Source organism: Nuphar pumila, chromosome 5, assembly GCF_984573655.1.
Source record: "Nuphar pumila chromosome 5, dmNupPumi1.hap1.1, whole genome shotgun sequence".
Lineage (NCBI taxonomy): Eukaryota > Viridiplantae > Streptophyta > Magnoliopsida > Nymphaeales > Nymphaeaceae > Nuphar > Nuphar pumila.
The window spans coordinates 2728226-2741553 of NC_143253.1; the positions used below are offsets into that span (position 1 = coordinate 2728226).

Genomic DNA, 13328 nt, shown 5'->3' on the forward strand with positions numbered 1-13328 from the left:
ATCAATTGGCATAGGATGGGTTCCATCCTACACTAAATCATAACTGCTCAACCAATGGCTAGGATCAATGTAAAATTTCACCTGAATGTGGACTGACCCTAGCTGTCCAGATGCGTCAGCTAAGATTGATATAGGATCACTTATACCCTATGTCAAAGAATGAGATCCTAACCATTCACCTTTAAAAGGGATCATGTTAGAGATACAACCAATGTGACAAATATGGCGAGATTTATGAAAATCTTGAGATAATATCGTGAGAAATTGCCTGAAAGTTTAAAACGGCAATTTCCCCCGAGATTTACAAAATATTACGAGATTTACCGTGATTTAAATGCGATATTTACTTTTTAAACGACTATTTATCACGAAAAAATTCATGTAGGGGCACTGGTACGGGTACGCGAGGGCTTCAAAAGTTTCGGGTATGTTTATTTAAATTGCATATTAATACGAGTTTCATTTTTAAAAGAATTGATACGAGTTTCTAAAAAAAATGATACGAAGTATATATTTTTATAAAGATATCTACAAATAAAAATAGTTAAGTATAATATGTAAATAAATCATTATCGTATAATAATTTTTTATAAGTTATAATATTTAAAAAGTTTAATAAAACAGTATTTTTATATATGAAATTGTTGCTCGTAGACATAAATGCTAATAGAACCAAACTTGGTACTCATTTATAATGTAACAAAAATGCTTCCATATAAGTTAGTACATGTTTCTTTAGTAATTGGGACGAGTTTCTTAGCATTTGATACATGTTTCTATGGTTTCTGAGACATGTTTCGTACCAGTATCTGGTACTGATACACCTCATAAGTGATATGTTAGGGTGTATCGAGTTCTAATGCAATTATGAATTCAACCTGATGAGTCATTTATATCCCTACATCCATCCCATGGAGTTTGTCCCTCCATTTACGCCCGTCAAAGTGTTGGACCTTTACTGGATCCAGATCTGATTCTGAGGTACTGGTAACAGATCCACTTCCAACTGAACCTACCAAAGGCAAACTACACCCGGATTCTATAAGGATAATACAAATCAAACCTGGATTACACTCGATAAAATGATAACTTTTTATAGCTTTTGCATTAAAAAATTATGGACCATAGTAGAAAGTCGGGTTGGACCAGGGTCAGGTATGAAATGTCATTTAATCATACCTGACACCATATGCTAATCAAACCCTTGTGGATCTAACTCGAGTGGTTAATTAGACCTCGTTCTTTATAAAACGAATCCAGATCCCATCAGATCGAATACGGGCAGAGGTTACTTCATACCAGACCCATTAGCACCGCTGCCACCATGGTCACACCCAGTGTTGTCAGTATTGATGTGAATCGGACTATTCGACCCAAAATCGAGTCTATATGGGTCGATTCAGCCCCTAGCAGATTTTTAAAAGGTTTAAATATTTTTAAAATATTTAACATTTTACTAACTTTTAAAATTTGTAATGATTTATTTATATTAAAAAAAAGTTTGCCGATTCAGCTTGATTCGGTTCATGTCCAAATCAGCATAGAATCATTTTGAAAGTCGATTCACAACCGAAACCCATATTGGCAACATTGATCACACCAAAGAAACTTAGATCAAGGCAATATGGTTCGTGTGGGTCACCGGTTCGTTTTATGGGGATAAACCCAATGTTGTCAGAATCGTATCGGACCCGAAAACAATTTAGGGAATTGGTCAATTCAGGAAAACAATTGAGAAACGTTTAACAAGAATTAAAAACTTGCCAAACATGATCAACACGTATCCCACAAAAAGGAAAACACATGATAAATTCATTTCCCATAAAATTTTTGGTGTTTCCCACACGTTTTGAAAACTGTTCCTTGTTTCAAAACCGTTTTCTCGAGAAACGCATTTCCCACACTCTTATAGCATTTCCGGTAACCTAGCCACAAATCTCATTATCAGGATTTTCTCGGTAAAAAGAAATCTCATGACGAACTTACAATTTTTTGTTTTTATTGAAAAAATATTGATATATTTTATTTTAAAAATCATATAAGAAAATAAGAAGTAAGAATAATATTTAAAACATACAAAATATATAAAAACGTAATAAATATCATGGTAAAAACGTATTATTTATAAAACAGGTGATATTTTTAAAATATCGCGTTTTTTCTTGAACGTCTTGCCGTAAAAACCGCGAGATCTAAAAAAAATGCCCAATATTTTGTGAGTGTGGATAAAACTTCGGCAGGATGGTTGCGGTGGCACTCAGTCGACGGTGAAGCTGTGTGGGCACGCCACCAACATGACCAAGGTAGCCATGCTCAGGGCTTGTAGCGCTGCACCCTCTCTATCTTCAACCATTTGTGGCCTCAGATCGCAATTTTCTTCTTCACTCACATACCCTTCTTTGATGTTCCCCAACTTATGCTCAGCCCCTCGCTTGTCATCCTTCCCAAAGAGTTTTCTACCCACTTCTCCTTCCTTCCCTTCTCTTAAGACCAACAGTCCTCTGGAGGTGGCAAGGCCAAGGTCTAAAGGAAGAGGTAAGCAAAAAACACCCATATGAATTGCTTTTTTCAGTTTTCTCTCAAAAAAAAATTGCTTTTTTCAGTACCTTCTCGATGGAAAGCAGATGCCCATTTCGCCATGTTAGGTGTTCTCGAAGAAATTCTACTTAATTTTCTTCTTTCTGTTTGATAATTTCATTTATGTGGAAAAGCCGAGGTCCGTAGAAAAAGGTAAGCACACACCCATGTGAGTATATGACTTGTTCTCCAGTACCTTCTCAATAGAATGCAAATTGCAAATACCCATTTCACCATGGTGTTATTTGAATGTTTTTAGACGAGTATGGGGGTATGAATTTGATGTAGCGGTTCAGGTTCTGGAGTCCAGGCTTACCGGAAACGGTAGGTGGGAAACGAGTTTTCCGGGAAACCGTTTCCGAAACGTAAAACACTGAGTTTCTGAAACGTTTGAGAGACGCTAAAAAATTCATGGGAAACGCGTTTCCCATATTTCCCAAACTACGGGAAACGCGTTCCCATATTTGGGAAACACGTTTCCCATGCGTTTCCCTTTCGTGGGATATACGTTTTTCATGTTTTGTTTCATTAATTAATTATATTTACTTTTTTCTTAAACGTTTCCCAGTTCGTTTCACGCTCCCTGTTTCACATGCGCCTGAAATACCTCGGTTCCTATTTCCGTTTCCCAAGACGTTTCCCGTTCCAGTTTCCCTTTCTGGCAACCTTTCTGACATAACTTTAGTGTCTCACTTCGCTTCTGCATCAGAAATGATGGGAATATTGATATGGATGTTTTGTGGCTTTCTTGTGCTATTTATTATGATGGTGTTTTGGTTTCTTTCACTTATCTGCAGTGGGCTTTAGTACTGGAAATGGCGGAGGAGAGAGTAGGGAAATCCTTGTGCAGCACTTGCTCGTGAGAGAAGACAGCGTTAAGCTCCTTCTAGAGCTTCAAAACAAGGTTGCTGAAGGTTGGCTGTGAACATTCTTCACTCTTGCTTTTGAATTCAGAGATGTACACTCATATCTTATGTGAATTTGTCTGTTTTTCTGTTTGTCTCTCTGTTTCTGTGAGCAATGTGTCTTTCTCCTCTGGATGCTTTTATTATGAGATTGGATGAGTGAAACATAACTTTTATTATGTGCAAAGTCAAGCATAGGAAAGGATGGGTATACAGCTATTCTGTTACACGTTTATGATGAGCAAGAAGACTACAATCACATAATAGTACACTTCATATGAGACAAACAACTATCAAGACAGCATTAGCCTAGCATTGCAAAACACCCATGCCAATTGGGATCATATCAAATCTCTTTGTATTTCGGTCTTCATTTAGCCACTATTTCATTGTCGGACCTTGTTGCCTGTTGCAGTATGTAGACCAATTTGAGGAATTGGTTTTGTCAGTTGAACGTGGTGGCTTCTCACCCCTTGGTGTATGTGTGTGTGTGTGTGTGTGTGTGTGTGTGTGTGTGTGAGAGAGAGAGAGAGAGAGAGAGAGAGAGAGAGAGAGAGAGAGAGGGAGGAATGACCACATTCTTAGAGGTGAGCAAGAACATGAAACTAGTCATTCATACACAGATTCGATTAGATATCTGGACCTAAGTGGACATCTTAGGCTTGAGTTGTGGATAACAGTTGGATCATCTCGTGTTTCTTGGGAGGGGTTTTCCCCTTGTAAAGTTGATGTTTGGTTAGCCATATTCTTCTTTTCTACATTGGGACAGCACCTTTGCTTTCTTCCACATTGGTGTTTTAATGAAGTTTCTCCCTTTTGCTTTTCAATGGAAAAAAAGGTGGGGCCATAGATGCTAGGTTCTACACTCCCAGACTGGTGCTATTATACTTCAAATAACTTAGAACACTGTCAAGAATTTGGTAAGAATGATGGAAACATTATGACTTTTCATAGACTACTCGAAGATTAAGCAGTCTAGGAAATACATCCTGGTCATATAGACATGAACATGGATCAGAAACAAGATAAAGACTAAGACATGGCACACACACGTACACAAATTTCTGCACCTCTCCTTTGTTAATTTTGCTAGTATTTATTACTTGTTTGTTCATTTAGGAGTTGATTTAAGTGACCTGGCAGTGGAGTACTCAATTTGCCCATCAAAAGAAAATGGTGGAATGTTGGGTTGGGTTCGAAAAGGACAAATGGTATGTGTGATTTGTTTTTCTTTTCATCAATCTTCATGTGTCGACATTTTGGTTGAGTAAATCTAAATGCTTCTTTGACCAAAATGATGAAATTGTTTATGTATATGATGTGAAACATGGCTCCCTTAAAGCATAAGCTGACATTTGAACTATGAGTATTGTTGAAGGTAGTAGCGGCAAAATGCATGAGAGTTTACAATCTGTGTTGTATTGTCATTCATAAGCATTGTGTTCTAAAGTTGAAAACCTCATGCTTTCCAATGCTTTTAGCATTTAGAATTATTTAAGTTAATATAAAAACATGTGTTCAAAAAAATACTCAAACTATGTGTATAAGGATTTATATTTGCTACAACTGATTGTACCTACAATCGAGTTGAAATTTCATGTTGTGAGTTGTTTTGATGCAATCTAGCCTTATAGATGTGTTCAACATGCTTGATTTAGCAAGGATCGACTCTTGGATCATGTTTTTTTTTATGAAAAAACATGTTTTTATGAGTCGGGAATACATTCGTAGCCGTTGATTTTTGGATCACCAGAAAAACCTGTATACAGGTCAAATTCCGGCAATCCAAAAGCATTTCCCACTAAATAAAGCATGTAGATCACAACTATGGTGTTAGATGTGAGAAAAAAAAACAAAAAAATGAGTTCTGCCACTTTGCTAGTAAAATTGACTGTAGCAGATATATTCCCGTGATATAATTCCATATGTATTGCAGGATTTTTTTTGTGACTGAAGTGCTCTAAAGATTGGATGTGCTTTCAGTGCAGAAAGCATTGTAATGAAGTAATGAATGCTGATATGGATGATGAGTTTGTCCCATATATATATATATATATATATATATATATATATATATATATATCCGAGAGAGAGACCAAGAGAGAGAGTAGCATGCGAGAAAATGTTGGTGAATTTTATTAGAAATCAGTAAAACGGCTATGCAACAATGTACAAAGTGAGGCATACTTTTCTCCATTAATGAGCTTTATGCACAAGGAACATTTACATGTTCTTTGCTTCATTTTGTTTCATAGTTGTTACTGTTCAATCAGGAATTATATTACTTTGTAAACTGATATGTGCACAAGTTTATCTCACATGATTTTATCAACTGAATTTTATTTAGCTTTATGCTACTTGAACTTCTGGCTGCGTATTTACACAGTTCTTATTCAGATTGCTGAATGTTGTAAATTTCTCCATAGGTGCCAGAGTTTGAGCAAGCTGCCTTCGGTGCCCCTCTAAATAAAGTTATCAAATGCAAGACAAAGTTCGGATGGCACTTGTTGCAAGTGTTGTCTAAGAGGTCGGGCCCTATTATCATCAATTTTCTTTGAAATGAAATGTCTCAGTTTTGGAAATTGGATATGAGAACTTGAGTGGCTTAATCTGAGTTAGCCTGACACTGGTTCTTAGATTTTGTGAACTTCTTGTTCCATTTCAAGATAGGGATTCACAGAGAGTTTGTGAAACCCAACCAGAGATCAGCCTGGTTCATGCTTAAGTCACAGGTTTTCAGGTATTTATAGAAATTTCTTACATTTTAGAACAGGCTTCATGATGCAGGAACTCTACTTGTTAAACCCCTGCTAAAGAGAGATCTCTGCTTCATGCTGTTTTGCATGATTTAGTACAGGTCTCAGTCTTTGGTTTCAGTGTCTCAGATGATTTATCTTAAGTCGAGTCACTTATTTATACCCTGTTGGTGATGGAATAATTCAGCTTAAAGCACATCCACACCCTTTCTTTGTTCCTCATATTTAGAATTTGATATGAATGACTAAATGAGAATAAAGCTTCTAATCGAACATGTGATCTTGCTAGGGAGCAATCATTGCTTCAAAACATTGAGCCAGAGGAGCTTCATTTGAAGATGCAAGATCCAGATTTCTTGGAGGAAGTGCAACTTATAGATGTTCGAGAGCCTGATGAAGTGTATGTGCTCAACTTGTGCAAAACTCTAATTCTCTTCACAAACCCCGAGATTATTTCAAGCTAAAAATGGAATTTTTCCATCATGTTAGTTAAATAGGATTTCCTGGGTGGCCACTTTTTAGCTTTTAGTCTATTTTTATGTTTCAGTATGTTGCATCAAGTTGCAATTGTAAAGGAGGGGCATAAAGCACTTAATTCTGGTCATGCTGTAAGGAGTTTGACACTACCTGCTTTAGACTGATCATGTTTTATGTTCTTACATTATTTTGGACAGAGCTCTAGCCTCTCTTCCAGGATTTAAGGTCCTTCCTCTGCGCCAATTTGGAAGTTGGGGGCCTGGCATAACTAATGAGTTTGATCCTGAGAAGGATACCTATGTTCTTGTGAGAATGCCTTCCTCAGTACTGTTAATGCTAACCTTATATACTTATCTTCTTCTTTGGAAAAAGGAAACCTGGTCCTGTGCACAGAAAACAATTGATTCATATTTAACTTGGCAACAACTCGGGCAACTCAAACTCAGATTGTGTTGGGCTGGTTGGTGTGAGGTCACAGTGAACAAATCATTGTTGATTTGGTGCAACTCAGGGCCTGTCATGACTTGATTTTAGGCTTCATTCCCCTCAAATGCCATTGACTATGTAGATGTTTTCTGTGAACATTCAGTCATCCTTGTTAACATGAGATGCATGATTTATCGAAAGCACTTTTTGTTGTATTCATTCTATCATCTTTCTGATTTCTTTTAATTTGCAGTGTCATCATGGAATGAGATCATTACAGGTTGCCCAATGGCTGCAGACTCAGGTAATTTTTAGTGCTCAAACTGCTTTCGGTTCCAAGGATCAGTTTGCTCTTTCAATTTTTTAAAGGCCAATATATCCGACTTCTGACCTGTCTGAATTGACCTGAATATGGGTCCCTCATTCTTGTACTTAACACAACCTGCTCAGCAACTTGATCGACATAGTCCTTGGTCAAGTGATCGCAAGATGCAAGATTTTCCTGCATCTGATAGAATTGGCAGCAATTCAACATCCGAGTCCCTAAAGTTGGTCTATGACCTCATTCATTTCTGGATGCTTGGAATGATTCCTTTGCGTCAAGATGCATCATGAAAATAAACAATGTTTACAGTGTTTGTAAGCTTCAAACCCATCGATGCAGATTTCTGATTCTCCTTGTATTATAATGTAGGCCTGGATCCCAGAGATCCAGGTGAATGCATGTGATCTTCTGAACATGGTACAGAATGCCTCAAAGGAGGAACTCTCTCTCACTACATGTTCTCGTTTTCCTCAGGGGTTCAAGCAAGTGTTCAATGTCGCCGGAGGCATTCATGCATATGCTGTTAAGGCAGATCGCTCTGTCCCTACTTACTAGCAATAGTTCGTACATTTCTTGTTTTATGCATAATGGGTCTTCCATTTTTTGTCTTCTTTATATTCTTGTTGCTGTAAAATATGAGAAGGTGCGGAAACTTTTCATTTGCATTATTTATTTCATGTTTTTTTTCTTCTGGTTTGATAAAATACCCATTGTTGAGGAAGATGCTTGTGGTAACCACCAATGTTTCTTTGTGCTTTTATTCAAAATCATGTGCAATAACTAAACCTCTCCTTTCTACATGCAAATCGCACCATACTAATAGATAGTCTCGCCTCTTATGTGATTCTAGTATACAAAGATATACCCTCATTACTGTTGAAGTGGAAATTACTATTTTTGGCTTTACTATTCCTTATAATTATTATGTACCAACATAGTCCAATCTCCTATCCTTTGATCTCTATCAAAATTGAACTTTGAGTCAATCCATTCCAATCTAACAAAGCCAACTTCCCATATTCAAGAATATAACTCAACCAACTACCCATGTTCAAGAGTATGTGTGTGAAAGATCGATCAATTGAGAGCAGAGCTCCTTGGGTTTTGACATCATGACCATGTGGTCTGCTCCTCTGATCTCTCTCACTTCTGCTGGCGGATAGTCATTGATCATTTTAAGTTGATAACTCTTGGATATGATTCTATCATCTTCACATACAACGAAAACTCGTTTTACACTGCCGTAATTCTCCTCTGTGGTGATTAAGTCCAATTGCTCATCTTTGAATATGCGACTTGGCCTTGCCAGCATTATTGCTAGTGTAAGATCCTGCAACATGATAGCCAACACCACCATCATGAGAACAATTCACTATCTGAGTTTGAAGCTTTGCAACTACCATTTTCCTTATGAATTTCACTTAAGAAGCTATGTTGGGGGTAGCACATTACTACGAAAGAAAATTTGCTATAGATTATCAACAAGCTGACAATTGATTCTTCTTAGTTCGATGCTCGAGTTGTCAGTGGAGATGGGCTGTAAATTTGTTGTGATATTTTTACTCTGGTTCAAATCCAGCTCAAGAATTCATTGATCCTTGAGGATGATATCACCAATTTGTACTCCAAAAATACATGTTGTGGAGGAATAGGCAATCTAACCCAATTCCTCCATATTCTGGTATTTCTAACAATCTGGATCTATGAATTTAGGCTAGCACAAAAAATAATTAAAAAATTAACAAAGAGAAGCCTTTTTCATCAAAAGATGAATTCTCAGCTAATTTGGTAATAACCATGGGTTGCTAGTAATCTATCTTCTTTTCTATCTATGTTGATACGTATTTTAGTGTCTCTGTTCCAAGCATTGATTACAATCTTTTTTTCATATATGACATTTCTCAAAGCTAAGATTCAAGAAAACAGGGAAAAAAATGATATTTGAGAAATGCATGTTCTATGTCAACAAAAATAGTATCCTTTGCACCAACGGGGGCTCTGCGTGGTTGGTAGGAGCTGTCAGTGCACTTCTCCTTGTGGTGGGGACGTTGTAGGTTCAAAACTCAGTGGTACATTGAATAATAACTGGTGTGGGTCTGCCTAACCCCAGCTTGCCTTTCAAAAAAAAAAGTATCCTTTGCTTCAAGGCCTAAGCTGGGAGTAGGGGCAGACATCGGCCAGCCCGGCCTTTTTTTTTGAAAGGTAAGCTGGGGTTAGGCAGACCCCTACCAGTTATACAACTATACCGTTGGGTTTTGAACCTGCAATGTCCCAACACAAGGTGACGTGCACTAGCTGCTCCTACCAGACAAGCAGAGCCGCCCCCCCTGCCGTTGGTATTATTTATCAGAGGCCTGCAAAAGAGCAAGCCAGGTTCACACCAATCGTGGTCGCGGCCAATGAAAACTTTGTTTTCGTTTAGCTTAAAAGGAGAAAATTATATCTGAAAGGTTATAAAGTTACTTAGGATACAGTACGTTGGCTATTGCATTGACATAAAGACTCAGCGCATTCACGGATACCATCTGATCTGGGCCCAGATCGGAGTTGGCCTAGTCATCCAGTTAAGGTATATGGGCACTAGACTTGGATCCCACATGCTTTTACCAAAAGGCCAATGTCATAAATCTCGTTCTCTGAAAATTTTCAGCAAGGGAAAATCTCACGATATTTTAAAAATTCAGGTTTTTCTTAAGAAAATATTGGTATATATCATATAAATATAATACACAAAAACAAAAACAATATAAAAGTGCTACAAAGAATTGTTTTATTGTATCGATAAAAATGTTCAAAACAGGCCATATTTTGAAAATATGACTTGTTTTTTGTATTATACTGGGCTTTGAAAATACCATGATAAAATTGTGATTTTTCAAAATATCGGCAACATTTGTGACATAGACCCGATTTAGCTTATCACAACTCACAAGTCAAGCCATACAATTGCTAAGCTAACCGTTACCTCTTGACTTAGGATCAATGGATTCTTGAATTCAAGTCAGGGAACAGTGCCCTAGTCCAGATCTTTACTAGAGCAGTGTGAATGGGCTGGGCTAAGGTGATCCAAGATCCGGTCCATCGCACAGAAACCATTTGATGAAACACAACTTGGTGCTATGTGATCCATCCAATAATCCTATTCTGCTTCTGTTCCACTCTGAAAATGGGTTTAGGGTGCTTGTGTGATGATGACCCAATCCGGTTCCATAAGTCAATTTGAACCCATTTGCATGTTAATCCTATTCTGCTTAGTTCAGACTCAGGATTCTGCTAAAAGGGTTGAGTTCTTGACTCAAGTCTCTCAACCAATTCACGTTATAAAGAGAAATACCTATGGCATGGCATTTTTGTAACACCCTGTGATTCTTGGATTTTCTCAAGATCTTGTGATTGCAAATCACAAGCACACCACTTTCTCAACTCTACTGAAACATCGAAAGGTGTACAGCTGTGATTGTGATTCTCACTTGAGAATGCTCATCCCTTGAAACCTGTGATTCTTGTTGGTCACAAGATTGACCTTGTGACTAACACTCACAGCTTCTACGTATACTTTCTCAGCTGTGATTGTTCATACCCACTTGTGACCAAAGCAAACATGCCCTAGTCTTACCCTGTATCCATAGGCGGAGCTGGGGGGGGGGGCAGAACTGGGCTGTAGCCCAGTCCTGCCTCCCGGTCCAGTTAAATATTTTTTTTTTTTAAAAGCCCAGCCCTGACTGCAGCAAATAGTTTGATTTGTCCATATGAAATAGATTTTTATTAATAATTGTAGCCATTTTTTATTTTATATATAAAAAAAAATTCGGGGGCGCTGCCCCCAAACCCCAGACTATCACACCATTTTTTTTTTGCTACACCACTGTTTGCCCCCCCCCCCCCCTCCACATGAATCCTAGCTACGCCACTGCCTGTATCACAAAGACACTGACACAAAACAAATTTAAGATGCAAGTTCACAAATTTTTTTCTCAAATAGGACAAGGAGATGGATTTTTTTCTTTGTTTAATTGATTAAAATTTGATTTTCATGTTTTAATACATAAAAATATATTTATTATTTGAAATATTATTAAAACTACTAAACTTTATTAAACAATAAAATAGTCTGTGCATGTCATGAGCGTGTCACATGCAGTGTCATATTAGACACAAGGCCAAAACTGGTGTGTCCTGTAATATAGGTAGGTTTCTTACCTGCAACCATAGCTGCATGGCCATTGAAGGCTTTGCCATGAATGCAGTAACATAAACAGCCAAAGATATCTTATGGGGGAACTTTTCCATGGCAAGAGCCAGGCTCCATCCTCCCAAGCTGTGCCCCACCACTATCACTTTCTGCTTATCACCACTGCTGCTGTCTTCATGGTGTGAACTGAGGGATGAAAGGAAGTCCAACAATGGCCGTGAGTAGTTGGTAAGCGTCTGAACTTCGCGAATCGCCTTTCGGTTTATCCCTGAAGCTTCAAGATCTAGAGCTGTCACCCTGTGGCCACTTTCCCTTAGCAAGGTTGCTACCTTGTACCAGCACCAGGCTCCACCATTGGCTCCATGAACCAGAACAAAATGCTTTTTGGTCACATTCATTTCCATACTACTTCCAACTTCAATTGCTTGTGTTTGGATTGTTGCATAGAAAGAAGAAAGAATAAAGAGGAAGAGAAGAAGATAGAGTTTGCTCCCAAATATCCCTTCCATAAGCTACTTGTGTGAAGAGGGGGGGCACTCTGTTGGTGGAATTTATTGACAAGAGTCCATAGCATAGTACCAAATATCAGCACTTTTTGAAAAACTTACAATTTTATGGTGAGATTTTCAAACACCGATACAATGCCAAAAAAAAATGCAAAATTTCAAAATATCGCCTATTTTGAAAATATTGTTTTTTTAGCGCAATATTGTTGCATTACTAACATGATACTTACATTTTTATATATTTTTATCTTTTAAATTTTTATATATTTTTTAAAAAAAATTAGTATAGTAATATTTTCTTGAGGAAAATAAATTTTCTTTTGTCGAGAAAATCCCGATAACGACATTTGTGTCTATGGCATGTCTTGTCAAATACCGCATGAAGTCTGTTCACTAGGTTTTTGATAAGGAAGACCCATAAGCTGGGATATAAATGTGAGGATGGGTTCTTGAGAGAGCATATTCCTTTAAGTGATTTGACATCTTCACTGTTCATATATTCATCCTACAGGGACCTCATGGTCCTTATGTACATTGTCGACGGTGAGGATGGCAGATCTGCTCTCCTCCCTTGATGGACTTACTAAAGATATAGGCTTGTAAACAAGCCTGTATAAGGTATTCATGCTCGGCTCATTCTTGTAACAAGCCAATCTGAGTTCGAGCTCATGGCAAACCCGAGTTAATTGAGCTGAGCTAGAGTTGGGCCTTTGAAAACCACATGTGGAAATTCAATAAAGAAGAATAGAAAGCTTAGACCTTTGAGCCTTTTGACACCACATGTGGAAAGAAGACCTTTCAGGTGGATGATAATAACAGAATGTCACTTCTTGAGTTTTTGTGAACCCTATTTAAAGTTTTAGCATGTGAATCCCATACTGTCAATCCACAGTTGGCACCTTGTGCACTAGGGACCAATTTATTAAGACTTCTTTTTTTTCTGAGTCAGCTTGCTGTACCACAAATTCGCTGTCAGCTTAAAACTGAGAGGGCTTATGTGCACTAACCTACACGCACTCACAGAAATATCTAACAAACCTTTCAAAAAGTTAAAATCGCAAACTAAAGAGATTCACGTGATATTTGTGGAGACGTTGACATTCACACAGATATCTTGTGAATCACTACAAATTTTAAAAAAGAGTTTCATTTGATATTTATGTT

At 37.6% G+C, this 13328-nt stretch overlaps 2 protein-coding genes across 2 annotated transcripts; one reads left to right on the plus strand and one right to left on the minus strand.

Annotated features, from left to right (window-relative positions):
- The first annotated feature begins 2205 nt into the window (after nt 1-2205).
- Nucleotides 2206-8170, plus strand: LOC149836470 (rhodanese-like domain-containing protein / PPIC-type PPIASE domain-containing protein). The gene is made up of 8 exons (XM_090005369.1): nt 2206-2535; nt 3375-3491; nt 4602-4693; nt 5909-6009; nt 6528-6638; nt 6913-7021; nt 7395-7445; nt 7941-8170. Exons 1-8 carry the CDS (start codon nt 2295-2297, stop codon nt 8019-8021), a joined length of 903 nt encoding a protein of 300 aa, XP_089861495.1. The 5' UTR covers nt 2206-2294; the 3' UTR covers nt 8022-8170.
- Nucleotides 8171-8197: 27 nt separating this feature from the next.
- On the minus strand, nt 8198-12175 carry LOC149836471 (polyneudridine aldehyde esterase-like 3). The gene is made up of 2 exons (XM_090005370.1): nt 11667-12175; nt 8198-8796 (listed from the first exon to the last, which is right to left on the minus strand). The coding sequence occupies exons 1-2, from the start codon at nt 12165-12167 to the stop codon at nt 8518-8520; spliced, it is 780 nt and encodes a 259-aa protein (XP_089861496.1). The 5' UTR covers nt 12168-12175; the 3' UTR covers nt 8198-8517.
- Between the last annotated feature and the right edge of the window lie 1153 nt (nt 12176-13328).

Bases quoted from the DNA above. Each gene is read 5' to 3' on its own strand.
- LOC149836470 (XM_090005369.1), top strand. From the start codon at position 2,295: ATGACCAAGGTAGCCATGCTCAGGGCTTGTAGCGCTGCACCCTCTCTA. The intron at 6,010-6,527 runs GTCGGGCCCTAT...TGATCTTGCTAG, and splicing joins TTGCAAGTGTTGTCTAAGAG to GGAGCAATCATTGCTTCAAA. The intron at 6,639-6,912 runs GTATGTGCTCAA...TATTTTGGACAG, and splicing joins GTTCGAGAGCCTGATGAAGT to AGCTCTAGCCTCTCTTCCAG.
- LOC149836471 (XM_090005370.1), bottom strand. From the start codon at position 12,167: ATGGAAGGGATATTTGGGAGCAAACTCTATCTTCTTCTCTTCCTCTTT. The intron at 8,797-11,666 runs GTAAGAAACCTA...ATCATGTTGCAG, and splicing joins CCATGCAGCTATGGTTGCAG to GATCTTACACTAGCAATAAT.